The sequence below is a fragment of the Rhinoderma darwinii genome, chromosome 2 (assembly GCF_050947455.1).
Source record: "Rhinoderma darwinii isolate aRhiDar2 chromosome 2, aRhiDar2.hap1, whole genome shotgun sequence".
Classification (NCBI taxonomy): Eukaryota; Metazoa; Chordata; class Amphibia; order Anura; family Rhinodermatidae; genus Rhinoderma; species Rhinoderma darwinii.
The window spans coordinates 172,505,135-172,528,772 of NC_134688.1; the positions used below are offsets into that span (position 1 = coordinate 172,505,135).

Consider the following 23,638-nt stretch of genomic DNA (forward strand, 5'->3'; position numbering starts at 1 on the left):
TTATTTTCAGGGAACTCTTTTGACAAAAAAGGGATTTCCAAAATGGAAAACGTCTTGAAAGGTATTTTTTAAGGTATTGAATTTATTTAAAGTACTGTGTCCATGTTCTAGTAAAATATTAAACTACAATAAACAATAAAGAAAGGGCAGATGACATACATGCCTTCCTCAAAATATAATGAAATATTACTTCCTTTCTAAAAAGAAGAAGTTACTGAAGATTACAAATAGAAATACATTAGCACATGATAACACAGAATACAAAGAGACAACTGTAAAGTGAAAATGGATGCAGGGAATAGATCAAAAACAATTCAATGCAAGGATGACAAACTTAGTGCAAGTCATGTAAGTGAAATCCCTTTCAGATACATCTCTATACCCTGAAGAAAGATGAGAGTTTGGAAAACCTCTTTTCATTTTCAAGATTTCAAGCTCAGTATGGATTACAAAAGAAAGGGTCAAGTAAGAAAATCCATGGATCTCCTATAAAGAACCACACAATGGATGCAAAAATGACATCAACAAAGTATCTTTCACCCATCGTTGAACAAAAGAAGATTTACCACTGTTGTCACCACTACCCAAAGGGAGTTTTATTTGCGGCCTGTCTCCCCCTCATCGTTCTTCTCTTCTCCTGTCTTACAGCTGTATTTCTTTATAATGTCATTGCTTTGAAAACAGAACTGGCAAACTTGCAGGCTGAGTTGAGATCATACAGAAATCAACAATCATCTACCTTCGGGCAGGAGAACAACCACAATGTAGCAAGCAGCAAGACACAAGCAACCTGGGGTGAAGATTTGCAGGTTAGTTGGCATTGGCTTTTTGGGTTTGATTAAATTATATGTAAATAGACAGATAAAGGCAAAAAAACACTAAAAAACAGAAAGCATACAAGCGGGCAAGATAATGGATAGATATAATGTTTGTAGATGCGTTGAGATGGCCTAAAGTTAATGTCCACCTTTTATGTTTTTCAATTTAAATATTTCAAAAATTCTATGCTGATTAACCCCTTAACGACTGGGGACGGATATATAGTCATGAGTGGGTACTACTTTCTGCATCCTGCCGGATATATCCATCACTTAGATCTCGTGGGTACTACTTTTGTACCCATGAGATCAGTGCCAGGAGCACAGCTGTTATACACAGTTTAACACCATAGCATAGAGGATGCGATTAGACCATTGGTACCCGCAATGCAATCGCGAGGCATCGATGGGTTACCATGGAAGCCGGGGGCCTAACAATTGCCCCCATGTTTGCCATCGGTAAGAGCCTATTAAGCCATGTCAGTGATCAGTGACAGGCAATTATGCCTTAGAATACTAAGGGCACGTTCAGATGTGGCAGAGTTATTCCGCTGCAAATGTTGTTGCAGATTTGGGGAAATTACGCAACGAATCCACCAAAATTTGCATATTTGACAGGTAATTCAGACCTTGCAGAAAACACAGCGGACTTGCAACAGATTTCAGTTTTTGCATTGCAAAGGCTGAAATCCGCAGTGAAATTCCGCTTCTCCGCAACAGACAGTGCATGCTGCGGAGGGGAAAATCTGCACCGCAGCCTATGGTCCGCAGCGGAGTTTTCCGCAATGTCTGAACTAACTTGCCTAAAAATGTATAGAAACAAATTTAAAAAACGGCCGCTGGAGAATTCCACTGCGGACTGTCCGCAGCGGAATTCCACAGCAATTCCGCCACGTCTGAACGTGCCCTAAGTGTTACAAAGCATTATACAAGCGATCAAAGAATCGCTGCTTCAAGTCTCTTTGTGGGAGAAAAAAAAAAGTGTAAAATTGAGTTTCATAAAGTTTAATAACAATTTTAAAAAGTACGCTCCCAAAAAAATTAAACCAGTTTTTCATTTTTTTCACTAATAATTATTTTAATTTTAAAAACAATGGTTCACCTTGAAAAAAATATACATATTAGGTACCGCCGCAATCATAATGACCCATAGAATAAAGATAATTTACTATTTATAATACACGGATTTGATGTTTTATGCCTCCCTCCCGCATATTTTTGTTATAAAAATAGTCAAATTATATGTACTCCAAAATGGTATCAATAAAAACGTCAACTTATCCCGCAAAAAACAAGCCGTCATATGGTTACATCGGCTGTAAAATAAAAAAATATGGCTTATGGAATCCAGCGACACAAAACATGTTTTATCATGTAAAAAAACAAAGAATTCAAAAAAGAAAACATACATATTTGGTATAGGTGCATTTGCACCGACCTGAAGAAAAAATTTAACATGTTATTTTTATTGAACGGTAAACAGCAAAAAAAAACTGCAAAAAGCAATGGCAGAACTGATGTTTTTATTGCATTCCCTTCCAAAAAAATAAATAATGACAGCTTATCAATAAATTTTATGTTCCCCAAAAAGGTGCCATTGAAAAATACAACTTGTCCTGCACAAAACAAGCCCTCAAACAGCTACATAGACACAACAATAAAAAAGTTAATGGAATGTGTGGATGAAAAAAACGGTTTGGTCATAGGACCAAATAGGACTGGTCGTTTAGGGGTTAATTATATGGTTATAATGTATGGAGTTCTGTTTTTCTGATACAGATCTATTTTCTGTATACACATAGATCTAAAACATAAAATTTTAGCTACCTGTAGCCACCACAATCCACTAGAGAGTCTAGGAGCTAACTGAATATTGTTATACATAGAACTCAATGATAAGTCATTATGTGGTACGCTACCATGCTCCCTCTAGTGGTGGCTGCAGGCAGTGGATTTAGAGCTCTGTATCAGAAAAACAAAGTTCCAACCCCTCTTAAGATATATTTAGAGTTTAATCAGCACAGAACTTTGGATTAAAAAACGGCATTCTATTAAATGGTGGACATTCACTCTAACCCCTTAACGACGAGCGACAGATATATCCATCGCAAGCAGGTGTTAGTTCCCGCATAGTGACGGATATATCCGTCGCTCTGATCGGGTGGGTACTGCCAGTTATACGCAGCCTGCCGGAATCGAAGCGCACTCCGATTCCGGCAGTCTAACCCATTAGATGTCACTGTCAATAGCGACAGCGGCACTTAATGTGTTTGACAGCGGGAGGGAGCTCCCTCTTTTTTGCGTCCAAAAAAAACCGCAAAAACAATGCCAAAATTCCTTTTTTTCTCCCATTGCCACCATAAAAATGAAAATAAAAGTTAATCAATAAGTCCCATGTCCTCCAAAATACTACCAATGAAAACGACACCTTGTCCCACAAAAAACAACATATGGCTACATCGACGTTAATAAAAGTTAATCAATATATTATATATACCCAAAAATGAAGCAATTGAAAAATACAACTCGTCCCGCAAAAAACAAGCCCTTATACGGCTATTTCAATGGAATAAAAAAAAGTTACAACTCTTAGGATATGTTCACACGCAAACTCAAAAACGTCTGAAAATATGGTGCTGTTTTCAAGGGAAAACGGCTCCTGATTTCAGACGTATTTTAAGCCACTCGCTGTGTTTTTTGCTGCGTATTTTACGACCGTTTTTGGAGCTGTTTTCAATAGTGTCTATGAAAAACGACTCCAAAAACATCTCAAGAAGTGACCTGCACTTCTTTTTCGCGGCTGTTTTTTCACGCAGCCGTTTTTCAAAACGGCCACGCAAAAAAATGGCCCATCGGAACAGATCGCCGTTTTTCCCATTGAAATCAATGGGCAGATGTTTGGAGGCATTCTGCTTCCGATTTTTTGGCAGTTTTTCAGTTGTTTACGCCTGAAAAACGACCGAAAATAGGCCGTGTGAACATACCCTCAGAGTTATTCAAAAGTCAGCCTTACCCACCTCAGAAATGAAATGGTCCCGCACAACCAGTACCCCAACGCGCGTTTCACAGTGATCTGCTTCCCCAGGGGGTGAATACGCCTGAATATATATTTGGCTACATCTGCCGACCTCAGCGATACAAAATATGCGTGCATTTCTCGCATGCTGGGTGCAAAGCGGAGCTTAAAGTGAATGGTATGCAAACTGGCTTTTAGAGGCTCCAAAAACATCCCAAGAAGTGACCTGCACTTCTTTTTCGCGGCTGTTTTTCAAAACGGCCGCGTAAAAAAAGGCCCGTCGGAACAGAATGCCGTTTTTCCCATTGAAATCAATGGGCAGATGTTTGGAGGTGTCCTGCTTCCGATTATTCGGCCGTTTTTCAGGCGTTTACGCCTGAAAAACGGCCGAAAATAGGCCGTGTGAACATACCCTTTGAATGCAACATTGAAAAAAGAAAAAAGAATCCTTGGTCATTAACGCACAAAATGTCCCGATCATTAAAGGGTTAAAAAAGAAAATATTTTCTTCATATTACAATATAACTCTTTTCATGTGTACCTCATTAGTGTTACCTTCTTTTTATCCCTTTTCCCTAAGAATACACTCTTACATTTGCTAGGACTATTGTAAAAGTGTAGCCCATGAGTCAACAAGGTGACCATCTCTGTGAAAGTTTTTAGTGTAATATCAATCTAGGGGGAGCAGTACGTTCTCTTGCCTAGAAAAATCACGTAGGCACAGAAAGTGTTGTCGCCCTGTTCAAGTGAGTCATGCGGCATCCTCTCTCATTCATTCATTCATTCATTCATTCATTCATTCATTCATTCATTCATTCATTCATTCTCACAGCACTAAGCAATGAAAGCAGGAAGGGTAGAGAAGCTATTGAGAAAAATAAAGGCTACTTGGCTCAGAAATGTAAAGATGAAGATTTTAGAAAGCAAGTGAATTTTACTATAATTAAGAACAGAGCAGAAATAAGGTGGAAGCATTAAGTTTTTTCCTTTAAATAATTTTTCCCTGAAATAAAAAAAAAAAACAGACAATATAAAAAAATGGGAATGAAGGGAGATAAAGCTTTAAAATGAACCTCTGGGCTCCTCCATTACGGATGCTGTATTGCCTCAGCATATATATGACAGTTACCTCACTATCTTTGTTTTTTTGGTTGTTTAGTAGATTATTTAGATCAGTACTGTATGGCTTCTTGGGGAGAAAGTGGTTAGATTGTGCTTATATACAGGGTCCTATTTGAACAAGCGGAGCTGCAGTGTAAAGCATGGGCCAGGGAAGTACAGAAACCTGAGCCTTTTATAAGACAGGATATCGATTTCAGACTATTTCAGAATCCCTGTAGCTAGTCTGCAGTCACAGATCACAGCTCCTCAACTGATGGACCAAAGCCAATAGCAGCCAAGTACCCAACACTAAATAAATTAAAGGGAACCTGTCACATGAATATGCTGCCCAGTCTGCGTGCAGTATGTTATAGAGCAGGATTTGCTGAGCAGATTGATATATAGTTTGTGGGAGAAGATGCAGTATGACTTGTAATTTATGTATTCAAATCACTGCTCACTCTGGGCTTAGGAGTCCAGTGGGCGGTCCTAATTAGTGTTTTTTTCTGCCTGTAAAAAGTCTCTGTGTGATCTGGGCCTTAGGGCAGATTCACACGAACGTTGCGTTTTTGCGCGCGCAAACAACGCTGCGTTTTGCGAGCGCAAAAACCATTTGACAGCTGCGTGTGTCATGCGTGTCTGATGCGCGGCTGCGTGATTTTCGCGCAGCCGGCATCATAGAGATGAGGCTTGTCAACGCCCGTCACTGTCCAAGGTGCTGAAAGAGCTAAATCTTTCAGCACCCTCGACAGTGAATGCCGAACACAACAGCGAAAAACCTGTAAAAAAAAAAGATAAAGTTCCTACTTACCGAGAACTTCCCGGCCGTTGCCTTGGTGACGCGTCCTTGGTGACGCGCCTCTCTTGACATCGGGCCCCACCTCCCTGGATGACGCGGCAGTCCAAGTGACCGCTGCAGCCTGTGATTGGCTGCAGCCTGTGCTTGGCCTGTGATTGGCTGGAGCTGTCACTTGAACTGAAGTGTCATCCCGGGAGGTCGGACTGCAGGAAGGAGACAGGAGTAATCGGTAAGTTAGAACTTCGTTTTTTTTTACAGGTTCATGTATTTTGGGATCGCAAGTCACTGTCCATGGTGCTGAAACAGTTTAAGGGTATGTTCACACGGCGAGGGTCCGTAACGGCTGAAATTACGGGGATGTTTCAGCCTGAAAACATCCCCGTAATTTCAGCCGTACCGACATGTGCAGGCGCTTGAACGCCGCGTCAATTACGGCCGTAATTAGCGCTGCTATTCATTGGAGTCAATGAATAGCGGCTCCAAATACGGCCAAAGAAGTGACAGGTCACTTCTTCTACGCGGGCGTCTATTTACGCGCCGTCATTTGACAGCGGCGCGTAAATATACGCCTCGTGTGAACAGACAAACGTCTGCCCATTGCTTTCAATGGGCAGATGTTTGTCAGCGCTATTGAGGCGCTATTTTCAGACGTAATTCGGGGCCAAAACGCCCGAATTACGTCCGTAAATAGGCCGTGTGAACATACCCTAACTCTTTCAGCACCATGCACAGTGAATGTCTCCCGACGTCGCGGACCGGAAATTTTTTTGCCGGGTTCGGCCAAAACGAGTTTGGCCGAACCCGGTGAAGTTAGCTTCGGTTGTCGGGGTTCACTCCGTTTGGCTGCTTGGAAACAGAAAAGCACGTGGTGCTTTTCTGTTTCCATTCATCCTTTTGACAGCTCGTGCGCTGTTCGCACGGAAGTGCTTCCGTGCGACCTGCCTGGTTTTCACGCACCCATTGACTTCAATGGGTGCGTGATGCGTGAAATACGCAGAGTTATTGAACCTGTCGCGTATTTTGCGCAGCGAACAAACGCTGCGCAAAATACACGGACTGTGTGTACTGCCCCATAGACTTTTATAGGGCATTGCGTGCCGCGCGAAAACCACGCACCCTACACGCTGCCAAATCACGCTCGTGTGAATCCCCCCTTAGAGTAACCAATTATACTTTTCTTCCATGTATGATTATACTATAGTACTATAATTACCTATAAAATATACTTAGTGTTTCCAAATTTGCTTACTTTTAGGCCCCATGCACACGACCGTAGTTTTCATCCGTAATTACGGATCAGGTCATTACGGATGAATTGGTGGACTCATTCATTTCTATAGGCCACAAAATCTTTCCGTATACTTACGGATGTGTGTCCGGGCCGTAGGAATGATCTGCAAAATATAGAACATGTCCTATTTCTTGTCCACAATTGCGGCACGGACTCGCTCGTAGAAGTCTATGGATGTTTAGCAGATCCGTATTTGCAGACATTAAACATTCTTACAGTTGTGTGCATGAGGCCTTACTAATTTAAAATCATTAAATTCAACCCAGAAATGCAAATCATATTATACAAGCTGCTATATAGAAGTAGAGTATGTCATCAGGAAAAAACACTACTATTGGTACCCCATAAGTGGATTGAGAAAGTGAAGCATGCTTAGACCAGAAGATATTTGAATGTGACGCCTACAATCTACAAGGAAAGGGCGTTTCTTGTTAACACATGTTGTAACCAGGGGTGGGATCCTTAGGACGCGGATACAATTGATTTGGCTAGCGCTGCCATGGCGAGGCACATGATGCCTCGCCATTCGGCGCTTTAGTGATGATGCAGTCGGTGCAATGACGTTATCGCACCGCTTTGTCGTTCCGCTGGAGGAGGGCTGGTGTCGCTGGAGGAGGCCTGGCGTCGCTGGAGGATGGCACGGGAACGGGGTAAGTAAGCATATAATTTTTTTACATTTTATTTTACAGTGGGCAGTATTGGGAGCCCTATCTACAGGGCACTATATAGGGGGCCCTATCTACAGGGGCCCTATCTACAGGGGACTATATAGGAGGCCCTATCTACAGGGGACTATATAGGGGCCCTATCTACAGGGGACTGTATATGGAGCACTATCTGAAGGGGATTATATAAAGGGCACTATCTACAGGGAACACTACAGGAGGCACTATCTACACTACAGGGGGCACTATCTGCAGGGGACTCTATAGGGGCCCTATCTACAGGGAACACTACAGGGGGCACTATCTACAGGGAACACTACAGGGGGCCCTATCTACAGGGGGCACTATCTACAAGGGACTCTATAGGGGGCCCTATCTACAGGGGATGCTAAAGTGGGCACTATCTACAGGGAACACTACAGGTGCCCTATCTATAGGAGACTATAGGGGCCATACAGTGAAGGAAATAAGTATTTGATCCCTTGCTGATTTTGTAAGTTTGCCCACTGTCAAAGTCATGAACAGTCTAGAATTTTTAGGCTAGGTTAATTTTACCAGTGAGAGATAGATTATATTTTAAAAAAAAACAGAAAATCACATAGTCAAAATTATATATATTTATTTGCATTGTGCACAGAGAAATAAGTATTTGATCCCCTACCAACCATTAAGAGTTCAGCCTCCTCCAGACCAGTTACACGCTCCAAATCTACTTGGTGCTTGCATTAAAGACAGCTGTCTTAAATGGTCACCTGTATAAAAGACTCCTGTCCACAGACTCAATTAATCAGTCTGACTCTAACCTCTACAACATGGGCAAGACCAAAGCCCTTTCTAGGGATGTCAGGGACAAGATCATAGACCTGCACAAGGCTGGAATGGGCTACAAAACCATAAGTAAGACGCTGGGTGAGAAGGAGACAACTGTTGGTGCAATAGTAACAAAATGGAAGACATACAAAATGACTGTCAATCGACATCGATCTGGGGCTCCATGCAAAATCTCACCTCGTGGGGTATCCTTGTTCCTGAGGAAGGTGAGAGCTCAGCCGAAAACTACATGGGGGGAACTTGTTAATGATCTCAAGGCAGCTGGGACCACAGTCACCAAGAAAACCATTGGTAACACATTACGCCGTAATGGATTAACTCCTTCCCGACCGCCTTTTGACGTCAGGCGGTGCGGGTGCTTAGTCTACAGAGACGTCTTTTGGCGTCGCTGTAAATCAGGCTGATGAGCGCTCGTGAGAGCGCTCATCCTCTAAGCAGGAGCTGTAACTAACAGCTCCTGATCTTAGAGCAGCCTCCTGAACACAGCAGGGGTTGGCAAACATTCGGACCCCAGCTGTTTAACCCTTTGTTTACCGCGGTCCGTGACCGCGGCAAGATCAAAGGGATTCCAGAGATGCGATCAAACAACGGGGAATCCCTCGGCAGTCAGCACTGGGGACCTACAAAGGATCCCAGGGCTGTCTGTTCCGTTTGCCTGCAAATAAATTAATAAAAAAAAAGTCCCAAAAAGAGTCTTTATTTTGCATTAAATACATTTTATTGCCCCTACACTAAATAAAAACAAAAAACCTACACATATTAGGTATCTGCACGACCGTAATAACCGGAAGAATTAATCTAATGGGTTATTTAGCGTGAAACGTGAACGGGATAAAAAAAGAAACAGAAAAAAACTATTCCGAGAATCGCTTTTTCCTATATTCACGGCGTGGAAAAAAATTTTTTTACCCCCAAACTGTGAAGAAAAAAAATTACTATTTCTCTCGCATAAAACAAGGTCTCATACAGCCACGTCAATGAAAAAATAAAAAAGTTATGGCTGCTGAAACGCAGAGAGGCAAAAACAGAAAAATTGAGCTGGTCATTAAGGTCTTTTCAGGCCCGGTCATTAAGGGGTTAAAATCCTGCAGTGCCCGCAAGGTCCCCCTGCTCAAGAAGGCACATGTACAGGCCCGTCTGAAGTTTGCAAATGAACATCTGAATGATTCTGAGAGTGATTGGGAGAAGGTGCTGTGGTCAGATGAGACTAAAATTGAGCTCTTTGGCATTAACTCAACTCACCGTGTTTGGAGGAAGAGAAATGCTGCCTATGACCCAAAGAACACCGTCCCCACTGTCAAGCATGGAGGTGGAAACATTATGTTTTGGGGGTGTTTCCCTGCTATGGGCACAGGACTACTTCTCTGAATCAATGGGAGAATGGATGTAGCCATGTACCATCAAATCCTGAGTGACAACCTCCTTCCCTCCACCAGGACATTAAAAATGGCTCGTGGCTGGGTCTTCCAGCACGACAATGACCCGAAACATACAGCCAAGGCAACAAAGGAGTGGCTCAAAAAGATTCACATTAAGGTCATGGAGTGGCCTAGCCAGTCTCCAGACCTTAATCCCATCGAAAACTTATGGAGGGAGCTGAAGATCCGAGTTGCTGTGCGACAGCCTCGAAATCATAATGATTTACAGATGATCTGCAAAGAGGAGTGGGCCAAAATTCCATCTAACGTGTGCAAACCTCATCATCAACTACAAAAAAAGTCTGACTGCTGTGCTTGCCAACAAGGGTTTTGCCACCAAGTATTAAGTCTTGTTTGCCAAAGGGATCAAATACTTATTTCTCTGTGCACAATGCAAATAAATATATATAATTTTGACAATGTGATTTTCTGTTTTTCTTTTAATATAATCTATCTCTCACTGATAAAATTAACCTAGCCTAAAAATTCTAGACTGTTCATGTCTTTGACAGTGGGCAAACTTACAAAATCAGCAAGGGATCAAATACTTATTTCCTTCACTGTAGTTCTATACATAATGGGTGATTTTAATATAATGTGTGGGTAAGTAGGTATGCATGATTATGTAATTATATACATAGTATAGCAATCCAGTTGAACATTCTGGACAGGGAATTTCTTTATTTAGAGTCCACCTGTTCCCTTAAGGTCGCTATGACAACCTGTCTAGCTTCTGGGCGGTTTTTATTTGACCTTGAGCCTATCTCTCTTCTTTGTCCTTCTGCCAATCAGCTGTGGGGATTGTATTTATACCTGTCTTTTCCCACCTGTCTTTGCTTGTGAATTTTCCTATCTCCTGATTTCTGATCAAGCTCCTGACTGCTCCTGCACTTCTCTTTTCTGGACCTCATGTATACTGACCTCGGCTTGTCTCTCGTTAACCCTCTGCTTACCAAGTCAGATTATCCACTTCAGGCTAGTTTTGGCCGTGGCTTATCTGATTACCTCTACTCCGTTTCTGGACTTTCAGTTAACCTATTGACCATCTGGTTTCAAGCTCAGGTTTGCCAGCATTGCACCTCTTATCCAAAACAACACTCTGTTAAGACAACCTGGGTTCTAAGCAGCAAAGTCCATCCCACCTTGCAGTTTGCTCTGGCAAACACCTTAGAGTAAGACACTTAGCAACTGTCGATCAGAGTGGTTACGGATTTGAGGTTGCAGGTTTACGTGCACACTCTCTCCCGGCAGACTCCAGAAAACTTGAGGTATCGCTCCACTTGCATTTCCATAACAATAGGGTGTACTTGGAATATTGGAATTAGCGATACACCGCGAAACACAGCGACCCCCCCCCCCCCCAGGTGCATATGTCTTTGTCGGCAAAACAGAGAGCCTGGTGTTAAAAATATTAATCCCACTCCTGGTTGTAATTTAGGATCAGTGCAAGATAAGTATTGTATGTACAAAGCTTCTCAACGGTTTGTGCAGATTATATCTATACATAAACTGTACATAAACTGTACATGGTGTTAAAAGGAGGACATATTTAACTCTCATGCAACACTATTTGGTAGGGCAAATGCCTCAGTTATAATCCTTGCTAATAGCAATAACATTCATCACAAATAATGAATATAACCTGGTTAACAATTTGTTTTTTACAGAGGGAGAAGTCTTCAGATGTCCAGAAAGAAGGGAGTTTAGTACAAAACACTCGATCACGAAGGCATGCATCTGAAGAAAAAGGTATGAATTTAGATCAGGTTGAGAGTAAAGTGATTGTACTCTTGTTTGTGTTCACACTTCACGTTTTTGGCATGCATTTTTTTGTTTTGGTTGGAGAACTCCCATTGATAGACATCAAAACAAAAAACGCATGTTAAAAATGCAACAAAAACGCACACAGTGTGAACCCAACCTTATGAAATGGCATTCAGATGATTAAACACTAAAATTGATGAAACTTTTTACCAGACATCTAGTGAGGAACAATAGGGCAGTGCTCTGTTCGTTTACAACCAGCCTCAGTGGAAACAATATATACATTGATCTAAATTGTGATCTATATTATTTTTTCAAGTGTTTAAAATCTCAATCTCAATATGTGGGTAGGTTATAATCATTATTAAGCCACAATATTGCATTTTTAAGTAAATTGTTTAAATGTAGTGTGTAATAACCAAGAAAAAAATACATCAGAAAGGAAGCACACACCTATGGGTATGTGCACATGAGAACTGGCTTTTACGTCTGAAAAGACAGACTGTTTTCAGGAGAAAACAGCTGCCTCGTTTCAGACGTAAAAGCTCCTCCTCGCATTTTGCGAGGCGTCTTTGACACCCGTATTCTTGAGCTGTTCTTCATTGACTTCAATGAAAAACGGCTCAAATTACGTTTCAAAGAAGTGTCTTGCACTTCTTTGACGAGGCAGTCATTTTACGCGTCGTCGTTTGACAGCTGTCAAACGACGACGCGTAAATTACTGGTCGTCGGCACAGTACGTCGGCAAACCCATTCAAATGAACGGGCAGATGTTTGCCGACGTATTGTAGCCGTATTTTCAGGCGTAAAACGAGGCATAATACGCCTCGTTTACGCCTGAAAATAGGTCGTGTGAACCCAGCCTATGTCTTGATCTGCCAAAGTTCCTTCTAGCTCCCAAAACAAAAAGTGTTGCTGAACTCTGTTCTCCAAAGGGCTGAATAATGGAGTTTAGCTAAAGTGGTTGGAGCCTAGCTTGCTAGGTCACTCATTGCAAAACAAATCAATGGGGAAGGTTTATGCAGCAGCAAGCTGCCTCCCAGCCAATCAATAGTCTGGTTAGATATGTGTCTCCTGAGGTACATAAAAGGAGAATTACTTATGTATTTTTCATTCTTTGGGTTGTGATAAAGAACGAAAAAGAACCAGTGAAAAGGATGATATGTAGGTTTTTTTTATTTTTTTTTTACCTTTAGTGCCCCTTTAAAGTTCATACATTTTTTAAGGCTATATCTGTACTAAAAGCCCTCATTGAATTAATTTAATCATAATAATGTAAGTGAAAAAATGACAATGGTATTGCATTCTTGTGTGCAAGTATTTCTTGAATGAATGCCTTCTGAGAACTCATTGTTAAAGGGGTTGTCCCATTGAAACAACCCTCTTCTAAGTGCAGACCGACTGGGGATCTAATGATCGCTGTGGATCCAATAGCTGAACCTCCAGGAGAAACATGGTTTTACATGGCGCCAAGTAAATAGTCAACAATGTAACATATGGTCATGAGAGTCCTCCAGAGCGGGAGCAGTTCTTGGCAGTGGATCTCTGGTCTGGCTAACAGAGAAATTTTGAAGCAGAAAATTGAAACAAGGGCCTTCAAGATAACACTGGAGAGTCCTTCTCACACATATCGTGATAATTGTCAATGATAAAACAAGTAAAGAAGATTGTTAATTATAATGTCTATGTTACTCAAATTACTATTTTTATTTTAGTTTACCATTCCTGCTTGCAACTAATTGCTGACAAAACAAGAAATATAGAAAATGAAGGTTTGTAAGCATTTTTTTTTCAAGCTTTTCAAGGATTTTATTATTATTGCCTTTGCTCCATATGGCATAGAGTTTAGAAATTTTCTGAACATTACAATGTATGTATATGTTGATGTTGGATAATTAGAAAAAAACAGATTTCAGGCTAAAAAAATACAAAATCAAGATGCATGTAGTAACTGCTATAAAACTGTACTGCACAGTCCAATAATAGAAAGTCATGAATACAGAATCTCTGAAAACAGCTTTACCTTAGGCCCCATGCACACGACCGTAAAAAACCTTAGTTTTTGCAGACCGCAATTGCGGTCCGCAAAAACGGACCCATTCACTTTCATTGAACGCGGACACCTTTCCGTAGCACTACGGAAGGGTGTCCGTGCCGTGGAAATGTTCCAGGAATTATGGAACATGTCCATTCTTTTGCATTTTGCGGGCCGTGCTCCCATACTTTGTATGGGAGCACGGCCCGAAAATGCGGCTGTCAGTCGGCGGCCGGCCGTGCCCGCAATCGCGGGCCATGATTGCGGGCACGGTCGTGTGCATGGGGCCTTCAAGGGGTATTTTCATCATTGCTAGGTAATGGCCTCTTCATTGTTAGGGTATGTTCACACGCAGAGTCAAAAACGTCTCAAAATCCGGAGCTGTTTTCAAGGGAAAACAGCCCCTGATTGTCAGACGTTTTTTTAGCAACTCGCGTATTTCGCAGCGTTTTTTGCTGCGTTTTTGCAGCGTTTTTTTACGGCTGTTTTTGGAGCTGTTTTCATTGGAGTCTATGAGAAAACGGCTCCAAAAACGTTCAAGAAGTGTCCTGCACTTCTTTTGACGAGTCGTCACTTTACGCGCCGTATTTTGACAGCGACGCGTAAAATGACAGCTTGTCTGCACAGAACATCGTAACCCATTGCAAGCAATGGGCAGATGTTTGCCGACGTATTGGAGCCGTCTTTTCAGGCATAATTTGAGGCGTAAAACGCCTCCATTATGCCTGAAAATTGGTAGTGTGCACATACCCTTAGGCCTCATTTACACGAGCGTGTGCGTTTTGCGCACGCAAAAAAACGCAGCGTTTTGCGTGCGCAAAAGGCACTTGACAGCTCCGTGTGTCATCAGTGTATGATGCGCGGCTGCGTGATTTTCGCGCAGCCGCCATCATAGAGATGAGGCTAGTCGACGTCAGTCACTGTCCAGGGTGCTGAAAGAGTTAACTGATCGGCAGTAACTCTTTCAGCACCCTCGACAGTGAATTCCGATCACAATATACAGCAACCCGTGAATAAAAAAAAGACGTTCATACTTACCAAGAACTTCCTGCTTCCTCCAGTCCGGCCGTTGCCTTGGTGACGCGTCCCTCTCTTGACATCCGGCCTCACCGCCCTGGATGACGCGGCAGTCCATGTGACCGCTGCAGCCTGTGATTGGCTGCAGCCTGTGCTTGGCCTGTGATTGGCTGCAGCTGTCACTTGGACTGAATTGTCATCCCGGGAGGTCAGACTGGAGGAAGAAGCCGGGAGTTATCGGTAAGTCAGAACTTAAAATTCACGCATTGTCTGCACTGCCCCATAGAGTAATATCGGTGCGTACGACACGCGTGAAAATGAGGCCTTAGGATTATGGGGGTCCTAGCAGTCGATATGCCATTGCTTATTTTAGTGGAAAAACGCCTTTAAGCAAATATAAGCATATACAGTATTTGTGGCTGTTTTGAGAGTATTAGGCCCAAAAAATTATTTTTAATCCAGTGTTCTATATCAAAACTGGGAATGAATGAAATGAACTTCTCCTTCCTTTAAATACCATTACTGTGTAAATTGGGCCTTATGTAGGGAATGGAACTCTATACCTAATTCTAATTATAAAAAATTTAATGCTTTGTAATGTAATGGACTCCCATAAAAAAACAACTTATTAGTATAAGAATACACTTGTAATGAAAAGCATAGTGCACTAAACTTTTCAATACAGTTGAGGAAAAGGTATACCAAAATATACTGGACAAACATATGCCAAAAGGACATTCTTTTGGCATACTTTTGACTTATGATAATCTATAAGCTGATTAGATATATATATTGGGTGAATTTCCTGGGACATAAGTTGAATGTAGAGCCGAAACATGGTGTAAACCTATCCTTAGTCTCCGAGCCGATTCTAGCTTTTCTGCTGCCTAAGGCGAAAATTGAAATGGCGCCCCTCAGATTTTGTGTTACGTCTATGGTCGGGGTTCGTCGTTCAGACTTACCCCTTGACGATCCCGGCCATGGACATCTCTCTTCTCTTCTGTTTCCCGCAGGGCGCCCGCGCGTGCACGGCCTTAAAGGTCCAGTACGCGTCCAGCTGTCAAACATCAATTATCCGCCCAAATGGCTGCTGGACTATATAAGAGGCTCTGCCCACTGGTTCCTTGCCTGAACGTTGTTGTATACAATAGTTTGTCTTGCAAATGGTCTCCCAGTGTTTTCCAGTTCCCAGTGTTACCCGTTCCTGCTGCCTGTACCCTGTATCCTGTGCTATCGTATCTACAAGTGAAAGTCAAGTCGTGCCTTCCGCTGCATCCACGGTGTCACCTGCTGTGAAAGTCAAGTCATGTCTTCCCGCTGAATCCACGGTGTCACCTGCTGTGAAAGTCAAGTCCTGCTTCTGCTACTGTCTACATTGCTTCAGGTACCCGTTCTGTACTATAGACATTGTTTTGTACCTTGTTGGCCAGCTGCTAGCCCGCTACGCTGTACGGCCCAGTGTGTCCACACCCCGTGCCGTGACAGTACACTCAGGCCATGGACCCCGCTGGCCAAGTCAAGAGCCTGTCATCCTCCCAAGCCATGCAGGCGGGCCTGCAGGATCTGCAAGCACGACAGGATCAACTCTTTGTGGCAGTAGACTCCATGGCACAGCATCTAGGTACGCTAGTTACTTCCGTCACCGCTCTTTTCAAGCTCCTCCGATCGACCCTCCTGCTACACCTCCTGGCAGCCCCAGTTCGGACTCTCGGTTCTTGCTGCCATTGCCACCTCGGTTCCATGGAGACGCAAGTTCGTGCAGGGGGTTTCTGAATCTATGCCAAATCCACTTCACTCTGACCCGAGACTTCCAGGGGTTTGTGCGGTTATTCCGTTCCGTATTTGAGGGCCTGGACGAGCCTCATCGGCAGCCACTGCTATCTGCGTCAGGAGGACGCCTCCATAGGCGAATACACCATCCAGTTCCGGACTCTGGCAGGAGAATTTTCCTGGAACAATGAGGCCTTGGTAGCATCCTTCTGGCATGGCCTATTGCCTGAGATCAAGGACGAACTGGTTGCTCGAGATCTCCCAGCTGCCCTGGACGACCTGATTCTACTGGCTACCCGTGTGGACATAAGGTTCAGAGAGAGATCCCAAGAGATTCTACAGGAGAAACTGCTTCCTAGACTGGCGCCCAACTTCCATCAACCTCTCTTGCCTTGTTCTTCTGCTGTGCCCGAGGTTCCAATGCAGGTGGATCGGCTTAAACTGTCAGATCAAGAAAAACAGCGCAGGCACACCTTTGGACTCTATATTGCGGCCTCGCTGGCCATGTCGTGCGTTTGTGTTCCCAGAGGCCCAAGAAACCCATTTCCTGGGATTGGTTGGAGAGACAACCCTGAGCGCTACTGCATTTAATAGAGAACTCTCGTCCAAGCTGTTTATTCCTGTGACCATCGTCGCTGACGAGAGACCTCATCCAGTCTCTGCCTACCTGGACTCTGGCTCCGCAGCCAATTTCATCTGTCAAGACCTTGTGGATCTTCTTCAATTGCCTACTGTTTTGCTGGAGAGACCATTGATCGTTGCCTCGGTAGATGGACTGCCTTTGCCTGACCCAGTATTGTCTGTGACCAAGCCATTGAGACTCCAAGTGGGAGCTCTTCATTCTGAGCTTATCTCCCTGTATGTCCTGTCCAAGGCCATCAACCCCGTGCTGCTGGGTTTGCCTTGGCTCCGTCTTCACGCCCCAGTCCTGGATTGGAACTCCGGAGAGGTTCTCCAGTGGGGCCCCAAGTGTCTCAATTGCTGTCTGGTGCATGTCCATCCATACCAGCCTTCCCCGCATCAGTCATTGACAGGGTTGCCTCCTTGTTACTCTCAGTTCGCTGAAAAAGGAGGCAGAGATATTGCCACCACATCGAGAATACGATTGTCCTATCGACTTGGTTCCTGATTCGTCCCCTCCTCGCGGTACAGTATACCCTCTCTCCTTACCAGAGACCCAGTCTATGTCGGCCTACATTAAAGAGAATCTGGAGAGGGGCTTCATACGAAAGTCTTCTTCCCCGGCTGGAGCTGGTATTTTCTTTGTCAAAAAGAAGGATGGATCCCTTCGACCCTGCATTGACTACCGAGGTCTCAATCAGATCACGGTGAAGAACAGGTACCCTTTGCCGTTGATTTCGGAGCTCTTTGATAGTATACGGGGGCAAATTTTTTTTCGAAGCTTGACCTGCGGGGGGCTTACAATCCAATCCGAATCCGTCAGGGAGACGAGTGGAAGACTGCTTTTAACACACGTGATGGACACTACGAATATTTGGTCATGCCCTTCGGCCTGTGTAACGCTCCCGCAGTATTCCAAGAATTTGTGAATGACATTTTTCGTGATCTCCTCTATGTCTGTGTTGTGGTGTATCTCGATGATATCTTGATTTTTTTCCCCCAGACATTGTGACTCATCATGGCCATGTCCGCCAGGTGTTGCTTAGATTAAGGGAGAATCATCTTTACGCCAAGTTGGAGAAGTGCGTGTTCCAAGAGAAGTCTCTACCCTTCCTGGGCTATATCATCTCTGATCAGGTTCTCAAGATGGAGCCTGAAAAGGTCAAGGCTGTCCTGGAGTGCCCACGTCCCCAAGGCTTAAGGGCTATACAACGCTTCCTGGGATTTGCCAACTTCTACAGACTATTCATTCCCAACTTCTCTTCTTTGACAGCACCCATCTCCACCCTCACTAAGAAGGGTATGAATGCCAAGGTATGAACTCCAGAGGCGGAAGTCGCATTTGAAACCTTAAAAAAGGCCTTCACGTCTGCCTCTATTCTGCACCATCCTGATGTATCCCTACAGTTTTCATTAGAGGTGGACGCCTCCTCTGTTGGTGCCGCTGCACTATTGTTCCAGAGGGGTTCGAAAGGCAAGACGGTGGTATGTGGTTACTACTTCAAGCTGTTTTCTTCTGCAGAGCGCAACTACTCGATTGGAGATCGGGAGTTACTGGCCATCAAGCTGGCCCTGCAAGAGTGGAGACAGCTACTGGAGGGCGCAGCTCATCCTATCCTGGTCTCCACGGACCACAAGAACTTGACCTAGCTACAGACGGCTCAACGGCTGAACCCTCGTCAAGCCAGATGGTCATTGTTTTTTGCACGTTTCCGGTTCGAACTCCACTACCGACCTGCCGAAAAGAATGTGAGGGCCGATGCCTTGTCTAGGTCATTTGAGACAGAGGACACTGTGGAGTCCCCACAGAATATTATCGATCCTTTCTGCATCTACTCTGTTAACCCTCTGCAGGTTAGAGACATTCCTCCGGGAAAAACTTTCGTACGGCTGGCAGACAGAGGAAGGATCCTTCGCTGGGGTCACAGTTCCAAGCTGGCAGGACACGCGGGTGCCCATAAGACCCAAGACCTAATTGCCTGTCAGTTCTGGTGGCCCACGCTGCCTAAAGACGTCATGGACTTTGTCTCCTCCTGTACGGTATGTGCAGCCAACAAAGTTGCCCACTCCAGACCAGCCGGTCTGCTCCAACCACTGCCTGTGCCCGATGCCCCCTGGCGGCATATTGCTATGGATTTTGTCACAGATCTGCCTCTCTTTGCGGGATGCAGTGTGATCTGGGTGGTGGTGGATCGTTTTTCTAAAATGGCTCATTTTGTTCCTCTGACTCGTCTGCCTTCTGCCGCTCGACTGGCTGATCTCTTCATGCAACACATCTTCCGTCTGCATGGATTACCCCTGCATATTGTCTCGGATCAAAGGGTCCAGTTCACCTCAAAGTTCTGGAGAGCACTCTGTGGCCTACTCGGTGTAAAGTTGGACTTCTCCTCAGCTTACCACCCTCAGTCCAATGGACAAGTTGAGAGGATTAACCAAGTTATGGAGAACTACCTGCAGCACTTTGTCTCCAGAAGACATGATGACTGGGTGCAGCTGCTCCCGTGGGCGGAGTTCTCTTATAATAGCCATACCAGTTAGTCCACCACCTCCAGTCCGTTCTTCATAGTCTACGGCCAACATCCTCGAATACCCCTGCCCGACTCCACTATGTCTCAGGTGCCTGCAGCCGACTCTACCTTCAGGAACTTTCTGCAGAATGGCAGCAGACACAATCTTCTATTCTTCTGGCAGTGGACCGCATGAAGAGAAAGGCAGACACTAGAAGATGAGAACCTCCCCAGTTTCTTCCAGGTACAAAGATCTGGCTGTCTTCCAGGAATATCCGGCTGAGGGTGCCATCTTGCAAGTTTGCTTCCAGGTTCCTTGGACCCTTCGAGATTCTACTATAGATCAATCCTGTGTCGTACAATCTTCGACTGCCTCCTACCCTCAAGATCCCTAACTCCTTCCACGTCTCCTTGCTGAAACCTGTGGTTCTGAACCGCTACTCCTGGACTCCTAGTTCCGCAGTGGCTCCTGGTGGTTCATCCGGAACTTTTGAAGTGAGGGGGATCCTGGCCACCAAGAAAGGAGGAGGCGGGACGTTTTACTTGGTGGATTGGAGGGGATTTGGTCCAGAGGAGAGGTCTTGGGAGCCAGAGGAGAACATCGATGCTCCTGTCCTCGTGAAGAAATTTATTTCCCGCTCTGGTCCCAAGAAGAGGGGGCGTAAGAGGGGGGATACTGTTACGTCTATGGCCGGGGGTCGTCGTTCAGACTTACCCCTTGACGATCCCGGCCATGGACATCTCTCTTCTCGGCGTCAGCTCCCTCCAGGGAGACGCCGGCACTCTCTTCCAGGTCCCCGGACTGTTTCCCGCAGGGCGCGCGCGCCCACGCGTGCACGGCCTTAAAGGGCCAGTACGCGTCCAGCTGTCAAACATCAATCAGCCCAAATGGCTGCTGGACTATATAGGGGGCTCTGCCCACTGGTTCCTTGCATGAGCGTTATTGTATACCCTAGTTTGTCTTGCAAATGGTCTCCCAGTGTTTACCCGTTCCTGCTGCCTGTATCCTGTGCTATCGTATATACAAGTGAAAGTCAAGTCGTGCCTTCCGCTGCTTCCATGGTGTCACCTGCTGTGAAAGTCAAGTCGTGTCTTCCCGCTGCATCCACGGTGTCACCTGCTGTGAAAGTCAAGTCCTGCTTCCGCTACTGTCTACATTGCCTCAGCTACCCGTTCTGAACTATAGACATTGTTTTGTACCTTGTTGGCCAGCTGCTACCCTGCTACGCGGTACGACCCAGTGGGTCCACACCCCGCGCTGTGACATCTTGATTGACATCCCCCTGGCTGTTCTACATCACTAGCAGCCTCCTCCAAATCTTGCGGATGTGTCGTTGCCTTGTATTCCCCTGGCATGCGCGGTGCAGCGATGAAGCTGATCAGAGGGCACCTTGCGTGCCCAAGTAGTACAAGGCAATGGTGCATCCGAGAAAGTTGTAAGAGACTGGTAGTGATGTATAACAGCCTGAGGGATGTTAATCAAACATGGAAAGGTGGATTTGGAGCCAGGACTATGACTCTTCAGGATAGTTGCACCGCCCCATGACCCTTTAATAAGTAATTAGCATATAGTGTGCGCCGTTTTAAAAGTAGATTTTATAGATTTTGCTGCATCTGAAAAAAAACATAAAGGGGAATGTTTGGAAATATTGTCAGGTCATGTATTACCGCATGGTGGTGGTTGAAGTGGTTAAAACTACATGACAGGTTTCCATTAAACAATGAATTTAAAACAACTCCATCTGCCCTGCAATTTTGTTATTATAAATATATCCTATATAACTACATCTTCGGAACCAAGCTCAGTACATATATACAGTTCTAGAACAAAGCTCATGCATATATAGAGCACCAGAACCAAGCTCAGTGCATATATACAGCACCAGAACAAAGCTCAGTACACAAATATAACACCAGAACCAAGCGGCCCTGCCGCGCCGTAACTATTTTTAATACTACCTTTTTGGGCAAGCATTAACAGTGTTACGATTTCCCTTGTCACAGCGCGGTGTCCCTACATACTGACAGTATCACACTGTGCAGGGACACAACCTCCTGACAAGCGGAATTGTCTATCAGTCCTGGACTGCAGAAAGACTTTTTGTGAAATACAAGGATTTCCTATAATAAACATGTCAGGAGAGGTGACAGATTCTCTATTAATCTAGTGACTCACAGGTGACGACGTCTCAGATTCTAGTAGTTTTTTTCCTCTTTTCTTCTCCATCCGGTCCAGCGCTCATGACTCATTTCTGCAGAATTTGCCACCCAGACGTCTCCTCACTTTTCCAACATTTCCACACCTATAAACGAAAATAAAGTTATCATGGTGCCACATACTGTACCCCTAAATATAATAGCACCAAACACTGCGCGCCTGAATATAATAATACCACACACTGTAAAACACCACATACACACAGCCATCTGTACATAGTGCCACACACAGCCCCTGTAGATATTACACCCCCCCATAGATATCGCAATACACAGCCCCCTCTATATATCACACATCCCCCCCTGTAGAGAGCGTTACACACAGCCCCCTATAGTGCCATACAGCCCCCCTGTAGAGAGCACCACACAGCCCTCCCCCTCTTGCAAATAGCACCAAACCCCCCCCCCTATAAAGAGCGCCACACACATACCACTGTGGATAGCACTACACAGCCCCCCCTTGTATATAGTGCCACACAGCCCTCCCCCTTTGTATATAGTGCCACACAGCGCTCCCCCTTGTATATAGTGCCAGGCAGCGCTCCCCCTTGTATATAGTGCCACACAGCGCTCCCCCTTGTATATAGTGCCACACAGCGCTCCCCCTTGTATATAGTGCCACAAGGTTATGTACACATTTAAAAACTTTATATTATATATATATATATATATATATATATATATATATATATATATATTATGTGTGTATCAGCGTGATTGATTGATTTTATTAATAAATATTTTTACTTTTTGAGATACAGCTGCTTTGTATCCTGTATCCGTCAGGTCAGCAGGACTGACAGGATCATTGACACGCAGGATCCACCTCAAATCTATCACATCTGAGATTATAATTTAGCGCAGGGCCCGTTTCACTGATCCCGTCAGTCCTGCTGACCTGACAGATACAGGATACAAAGCAGCTGTATCTCAAAAAGTGAAAATATTTTTTAATAAAACGGAATTACAAAGTTGCACCAAACACACATTTTTATTTAAAAAAATTAAAAACGACGTGATTTTTGCAACGTTTTTTCCGTAGACAATGCAGGTTTCGTTTTTTATCATTTTTATACACACCTTTTTTGCTATTTTAGAATTTTTATTCATAAAGTTTGAAAATAATAGTAAAAAAATAAGCTTTTTTACGTTTCAGCTATTTTTTTTGGTAATAACATAGTTTTACCCTAAAATAGACCTTTTATTTGTAATCGTCATTGTTTACCGTAAATTTTAATATATTACATGTCTATATTAGGGTAATTGGGTCAGCGCTAGCGTTACAACAATGATTGGCAGGGGGAACGTTTTTTTTGGGGTGGGTATTTTATGTGTATTTATTATTTAATTTTTTTTTGCACTTTACTTTACTATTTTTTTATTACTATGGTCTGTTCCTCAAAGGTCAAAAAAGACCTTTGGGGAACTTTTAATATTTTTTTTCTTTCTTTTACACCATGTTTTTCCACTGTAACTGGAGCTGCACAGCAGCCCCAGTTACAGGGGAAATCAGCCCTCTCATAGTGACGATTGTCACTAATAAGGCTGTGCTGGGTCTTGTAAGACCCAGCAGCAGTCTGTCAGTAACGGCACCCGGGGATCATGTGACCAGTCACATGATCACCGCGAGGAATAGAGACAGCGCCGCTGCTGCTGCCTCTATTCCTATACACAGCGTTCATTGAGCGCTGTGTAAAAAGACATTGGAGAAGACTGTCTTCTCCTCAGGGTCCCCGGCAGTCACTGACAGCCGGAGACCCGACATTCA

At 44.2% G+C, this 23,638-nt stretch overlaps 1 protein-coding gene across 1 annotated transcript in view; it reads left to right on the forward strand.

The window, feature by feature from the left end:
- The first annotated feature begins 273 nt into the window (after positions 1 to 273).
- Positions 274 to 23,638, forward strand: part of TNFSF13B (TNF superfamily member 13b) — a 50,354-nt gene continuing 26,989 nt past the window's right edge. The window contains exons 1-3 of the mRNA XM_075852488.1: positions 274 to 809; positions 11,607 to 11,688; positions 13,419 to 13,475. Of these exons, the coding sequence (XP_075708603.1) occupies positions 504 to 809; positions 11,607 to 11,688; positions 13,419 to 13,475 (445 nt within the window). The 5' untranslated portion in view covers positions 274 to 503. The remainder of the gene's footprint in view (positions 810 to 11,606; positions 11,689 to 13,418; positions 13,476 to 23,638) is intronic.